The 7359-nt window shown below is 46.1% G+C and overlaps 1 protein-coding gene across 1 annotated transcript in view; it reads right to left on the reverse strand.

The window, feature by feature from the left end:
• Positions 1-7164, reverse strand: part of ADCY5 (adenylate cyclase 5) — a 234247-nt gene extending 227083 nt beyond the window's left edge. The window contains exon 1 of the mRNA XM_009274991.2: positions 6144-7164. Within this exon, the coding sequence (XP_009273266.2) occupies positions 6144-7154 (1011 nt within the window). The 5' untranslated portion in view covers positions 7155-7164. The remainder of the gene's footprint in view (positions 1-6143) is intronic.
• Between the last annotated feature and the right edge of the window lie 195 nt (positions 7165-7359).

Here is a 7359-nt window from a genome sequence, read left to right on the forward strand (position 1 = left end):
CCCGGAGGGCACAACCAGTTCCAGCGAGCCTTTAGCACTAAGATAATCAGCATTTTGTTTCCACTGCCATTCAGGTTTATAAATCATCTGAATGCAGTTAATCACAAAAGACCGTGTAAATAAGATGTCCTGCCTTGGACAGGTCTCTGACAGAGCATAGGGGTCACATTGGTGTCAAACCAAGCCATCGAGCCCAGGACACTGAAGGACAAGTCAATGACTGCTTTGTAAGATTAGGACATGGAAAGCTATCCTTCTGCCTCACGCATCTTGATGAATCCCAACATTTTGCCGAAGTATCTTCACCTCTCCAGAAATAAACAGAACTAGCACACCGTGCCTTTTCAAGCGTGTCAAAAATACCTGGAAGGACAAAATTCTTTTGCTAGAATTAATGCATCTGGCAGAGCAATGCACCTAAATCATCCCCATCAGGTTTCGCCTTCAATTCACCGAGATCCAAGTCAGCTATGAGACTGCGATCGCTACCGCAAGGCTGAGAGAATTGAGTCAAATGGGTCCATTTACCGAGACAACGAACCTATTAAGAATCCAGGAACGCGGAGAAATTAGATGCACAGCACTCAAATGCTATTACACTAACAGTTATTGATACCAGTGAACATTACAGTGAAATATCAAACTAATGCAGGATGGTGGGAAGGAGGTTAAAGCAAGGGGGGGAGATTAGGAGGCAGCAGGATCATAGGGTAATTTAGGAGGTAAGAAAAACAGGTATGCCTTTGTAAACCTCAAGCAACACATGCATTCCCAAGAAATACAGACAATATTCCTACTAAGGACTAATTGATATACAATACCTCAGGGATTTAATTAATTACCTCTGTTATAGAATTACACTAGGGAGGCAACTATCAACGCAACAGTTACTGAATATTTCGGGTTGCCATTTTCTCCCTAAACAAATGACCACAAATCATCAATTTTTACTAACTTCAGTCAAACTGCTGCTCAGGCAGATTCTGCAGTTGTTAGCAGTGCTGGAGCACATCTTGCTGTATGAGAGCTCTACCGATATCAATGTTTATGCAGAACAGGACATTAAATGCTGTTTGAGGTAGACGGTATCTGGCCCCATGTGGCCGAATGCCTTAAAATCACATCCTAAATGAACATTACTCAAATTTATTTTCCAGGTGGACGAAAGTAAAACAGGCAGCAAACAACCATAAGAAAAGTGACACACAGATCTATCTGCATTTCAGGTAGCTCATCTCTCCTTCTTTATAAATAAAGGCCACTTGAAGACAATGAAAGTGCAATACAGTGACTTGAGTAATGTACTTTTGAGAACCTGTTAGTCTCAAAATCAGTCATCACCTACATATCTTAAGCACACTGAGGCTGAGTTGGAATATACAGTACTATTTCTCCTGCTATGTGACTAGCTTCTCGTTGAATGCCATTTAAATTGCATCTAAAAAGCATCTTTACGAGATGCTAGAAGATATCCACAAGACTCTAGTCGATATCCTATTACAGTAAGAAGTTGTTTTTAGCCCTGCTGAAGTGACAGTTTATTTAGGGAACAGAAAAAGAGAGACTACACATGTTTTCATACCAACATCTTCCTAGAAATGGTTAAACTGAAATGCTACACTTTCGAGAGAGCCACCATGCAGCTGCAGATCAATCATGTACCATTAACGTGGACTGACAGGGAGAAAGGCCAACACGTACACAGTTCTCAGAAGTGAAGGATGAGGAGTACTAATGTAATGTTGTTATGATGGAGACGTATGGAAAGGGGCCGAGCAAGAAGGAGCTCAACATCAGGAGCCTTGAATCAGAGTGCCATAAACAAGACCCATGTGCTGGGGCAGCTCTTCAGAACTGCGCCATCAGAGATCCTTTGCAGAAGGTTTGCGGTAGTATTTGGGGAGGAAAGAGATCAGAGCATTTCGGTTTCTCTTTCGGGAGGTTACTGACACAGGACCAAAAAAAAAAAAGTATTTATCTTTCCCAGTCTTCTGGTTTTCTGGTACCTTAACAGTCACCTACTCACACTGAGTTAATAAACTACAAAGGCTTAACTGTATCCTTGAAGAAGGAATCTCAGAAAGTTACAATAAAACAGGTTTGGATGGGAAAACAGAAGTAAATCTAACCTCAGACCACAGGTTTGTTTGATGTTTGTATATGGCATTCTTATCCCTTACCCCTGGCCCCCCACCCACTCCCACACACAATCCCCATCCCTTTTTAAGTCTGATTCAGAGCCCAATAAACTCTGTTGTGAAACTCCGTGTCCCTTAGCCCCTAGTCTTACAAAAATGCCAGTGCTTACTCAAGACTATCTGCAGTGAGGACAGCTGGTCTACTCACATGACTTCAGTTAAACATCTGCAACCCATACGCTGTAAGTTCTTCCCATGCGTCTGTACAAGTTTGTGGGTCAGCTAGGTAGTTTGTTTCTACCGGAATATAAAATCAGTATCATCTTTGTTGTGAACACAAGACAGTTTATTGATAAATCATATATTTCCTTCTCAGTTAAGTATTAGACAGTCTCATTCGCACGTAAAGTACTTCTTAAATGAATCCTGGAGTCAAATGTGTTTTCAGAGCCTGGAAGTGTATCAAAACCAACACATGGAAAAGACTGGCCTAAAAAGAGATACACTATATATACAAAGAGAGGAAGACAGACTTGTGTGCATTGAAACACAATTTGTAATCCAAACTGTCCCAGAATAACACAAGGACACAAGCCTGAAGACAAATGCAGTCATCCCCTCCCCAATAAATCCGAAAGCAGTCCCTCTAGAATTAATTGATCATAGGTACACAAGAAAAACCTTTAAGCAACCAAGATTTGTAGTTGGCAGAGTGTCATATATTTAATGTGCTCTGCTTCCAGCAGCAGTCTTCGGATGCGAGTAAATTCTCAAACACACGATTTCTTTTTCTCCCCTTCCTCAGCAGTGAATAACTTTTGAATATAATGCAATAATTTGTATTAATTAGCATTTTTTGGTTCCAATCAAACATCACTCCAAGAAGCCAAGATCATTGCCCCTACCTGATCAGGCTCGCAGAGGTACCAAGTATACCTGCTGCTTTTGCCAGGGGTGCTCAGGGCACTCCTGAAAGACAGACCCCAAACTTCTTCAGGCAGGAAACAGAAGTCAGAGCCTACTTTCAAAGTCCAGTGACCCCAGAAGAATTATTAAAAAAGCAGCTCAGTTAAGACTGAACAATCACAACTACCTTTATTCCTGTCACTTTACTGATTCAGAAATAGCGGACTGCCTTAACCCTTTCATGAAGCCTGACTAGCATAGCCTCGGACCAGAGACTTTGGTGACAGAGAAGTCCAGTAGTGCTAGGAGAAGGTAATTCAGACAATAAAATCATGCATCCTCAGCAAGGGAATCCAACAAGCTGCCTTTCTCCTAAAACCAAGAATTTCACTCTCTTGAGAAAGAGGAGCAGCCAGGTTTTCAACAGGCTCCTGAGCCTCACAAAAGTGCTCAGGAGTCTACACAAGAGTCACTCAGCTTTGAATGTTAGTGTATCATAACAAGAGTGTATGATTTTTCCTAGCTTGGAAACAACTGGGAGAAGATTAAAAGAAAAAAGCCCACACAAAGAAGAACTCGTTTAAGTATTATGGCTAAAAATGCCATGAAAAAGAGAGGAAAGGGGATACACATCCTAACCAGCCTTTCTTCTGTGACTGCCGTGGATAGAGAACCATCTGGTCACGTAGTCACAAATGCATTCACATCCACTCCTGCTCCACAAAACCCAGGCTGATGTGACCGCCAGCGTGAAGTCACTGAAAACAGCTTAACCCCCTCTTTCTCAATTTATCTGGTCTTCATCTACTTTCGCCCCTGTTAGTTTGAAGGGGGAAAACAGGGCTTGCGTGCATCAGTGGGGCAGAGCTGAATGCAACAGATTTCCATGGCAATGAGATACAGCCCCAGCGAGGAAGGCCTGTTAATAGTTGTGAGGTGATGTGCTCGGCAGAAACAGATTTTTCTATCAGACAGCCAGAGATAGCAGCTCATGTTCCTACGCAAACGTGCAAGGAATCTGATTCTTGGCCTTGTACAACCCCACTGAATTCAGCCAGAGCTACGCCAACGTAGACCACAGCAAGATAGAGACCGGCATTTGGTGTTAGTAGGAAAAATAAATATGCAATATGGAGAGACACTCTGCCTTTATAAACAAAGTAAGAGTACTCCTAAGACATTCCTCATTAACTGAACATTTATTGCCAAACTGCATGAAAACTCAGTTCCAGTATGAAAGGGAAAGCAACTGTGTCATGCACAGATTTGTGCATACTGTAACATCACCTACTGCTTTTACCTTCAACAACTGCACATTTATACACAAGCTCAACCTCTTACAAATAACCCTGCTGCATTTGGAAAGGGAGGGAGCTATCATTATCCCAGATTCTCCACTGAGGGAGTCAAACATTTGGCCTTTGTGATTTAGGCTCCTTTCCATTAAAATACAGTTACTGACACTTTCCAACATAACGATATTTTATGCACTCGTTAGTATCCTCCAAACTCAACTTTGCTTGTAACAGACTGCTAAGTATTCTGGCCATAACCATGACGAGCTCTGCCTTCATATGTAAGAATACAGTCTCCAAATACACTGAATTCAATAGGACAAGTCTCAGTTTATCAAGTTAAGAGCACGCACAAGGCTTTGCAGAACCAGAGCCCCAGCAAGGAAGAGCTGAGGCCATGAGCAAACTTTTCCAAGTTAAGCAGAAAAACAGCAACTGTCCCGTTTACAGTGTATGCTCTGCTGGAAATGTACAAAAAGCCATTTATATCAAGCATAAGAAAGATATGCCATGTACAGTTTATAAAAATATCTGTAACAAACTAAGAACAAAGCCAGAAACTGTCCAAGCAGGCTTAACTGAGCGGGGAGGAGAGAATAGAGGGGAGGAAGAATGAGTAATTTCATGGGCTACTTTGTAGAGCAGAGCAGCAACAGCCCCATCCTACTGAAGTTTTATTTAAGCCCTACAACTTTTCCTGACACTGCAATAGGTGGAACTCAAAACAACTTAGAAGTAAGACTCAAGGCAGACACTGCAAGTGCAAGGCTTTATTTTTTATTATGTGATAGGGCTGTAAAGCTACCAAACACCTGATTTTAATAAACAATCCCCAATTACATACAAGCATCAGGGCTGACTCTGTGACAGGCTCATCCTTGTTCAGAGTCCTGCTCATCAGAGGGATGGCGATTACCACATAGCTACGACGTGTTAAGTCAATGGTTTGCCAAGGTGTCTGGTAAGCTTAAAGCACGAGCCCCAAGGCTGCTTGCTTCTCTTGAAAAGAAGAGTGGCGCCTTGTATTGCCACTGTTTATACAGATATGGTAATTAAAAATTGCACTGTAATGCATTCAATAATAGTCTTATTGTTCCCGTGAATTGAGCTGCTCTAGTTAAACATGATACCACAGCTAAATAATAATCTGCTTTTATACTTTTTTTTAAACTTTTTTTTCTGGCTGCATATGAACTCTGGGCTCCTTCACCATAGATATTTCCAGCACATCTCAGAGAAAACACCCTCCTGCTAAACCAAAAGCTTATTCCACGTTCCCGTGGAGCATGCTCTCCAATGCCTAAGCAAGCACTGCGCTGACACCGAACCCAGACTCAGGAGTGACACACGAGGATAACCTCTAGCTGATAAAAACAGCAAGACTTTCCACACATTTCTCAGTAACACGGCAGCACGCACAGATACCATTCCACAGGTGTGCTTAGCGCAGAGCTGTTTACATTAAATACAACTGAAGGACATTAGCAGGGCTGGCTGACAGCGCTGGAGCAGCTGTCACGGGAAACCAGTAAGGCACATTTCTTAAACGTTTAGAGCCTTAATGAAAAGCAGCAATGAGGAAACACCACAGCTATAAAAGCAGCAAGATTACAGGCTAGCCACCATGTTGTACAACATCCCATCTTGTGGCAGGTAACCTAGGGGTTTGATAGAAAGCCCTGTCAGCCTTCCAGCATTGGGCAGGCCTGTGGAAGTCAGACAACCCCACCTTCCTCACCCTTCAACGTGGCAGGCAGGTGGGGGCTGCCGAGCGCACACCCGAACTGGCTCGGGGCTCGCCTACCTGCTTCAGGAGGAACTTATCCTCCGCGTTGATCTTGAGGGAGATGGCCAGGTGGATGGCGGAGAGCACCACCCCGCTGATAACTGCGGCCCTCATCCGCACTGGCAGCAGCGTGTAGATGCTGTAGATAAAGAAGACGGTCCACCAGATGCCCTCCGAGGCACTCCTGGGCCACACCAGCAGAACCCCTACCACTTGCACTGCCAGGATCACCAGGATGACAGAGTAGCACGCCAGCCACATATGGTCCTGGTGGAAATCGTTGCGGTTGCACACTATGCACAGCACCACCATCAGCAGGATGGCCAGAGAGAGCACCACGACGTAGGATACCTCATAGCGGCCATGCGCGGCATGGAAGATCAGCATGACCATACAGACCAGCACCAGCACGGCCATGAGCATGGTGAGGCTGCTCTGGTTGAGCCGGAAGAAGTAGCGCTGATAGAGGCGCTCCAGTTTCTCCGACTGGAACTTCTTGGACCTGAAGATTTGCAGCAGGCTGCTGCAACAGCTGCCCATGGAGAAGGCCGCCTCGGAGTCCCCCTCGTCCCCGTCCTCCTCCTCCAGCTCCTCAATCTTGGCCTTGATGCGTCTCTCCTCCAGCCCCAGCTCCACGGACCGGGGTCGTACCTCCCCCTGCTCCCGCAGCTGCCGGGGGCTGGCATTGTTGGGGGCAGCGGGGGAATCACTGCCGGGCGGGTGGCGGGACCGATGACGTCGGCTGTCGTCACCATGCTCCTGCCAGGCGGATTTGGACCTAAAGCTCATCATCCTGCAGCCACTCTCCCCACGGCTCCGGCTTGCCTGGGGCTCGTAGTCTTCCTCGCTCCTCCACCTGCTCGACATGCGGGAGGCCTTCTTGCCCGAGGACCTGTTGGGAGGTGGCGGGTAGGAGTAGCCATTGGCCCGGGCCTCCGCTTCACCCCAGGCCGAGCGGTGCTGCTCGGTGCCTGCCCAGGGTGCAGGGCCACCGAAGCCCGGGGGGCTGACGCTGTTGGACCGGGACATGCCCTGAGGCAAGGGGCAGCGGGCAAGGGGACAACCGCCAGGCAGGCACAGGGAGCTCCCCCGCCACAGGGGACGAGCAGCTGGGAGAAAACCCCAGAAGACAGCAAGGGGAGGGGAAAAAAGAAAAAAAAGGCAAAACCTGCAAACGCCCCCAAAGTCTCCGGAGCGGCCGGGCGTCCCCCAGAGCCAGGGTCTCCCGGCAGGA

Source organism: Aptenodytes forsteri, unplaced genomic scaffold, assembly GCF_000699145.1.
Source record: "Aptenodytes forsteri isolate BGI_AS27 unplaced genomic scaffold, ASM69914v1 Scaffold255, whole genome shotgun sequence".
Classification (NCBI taxonomy): domain Eukaryota; kingdom Metazoa; phylum Chordata; class Aves; order Sphenisciformes; family Spheniscidae; genus Aptenodytes; species Aptenodytes forsteri.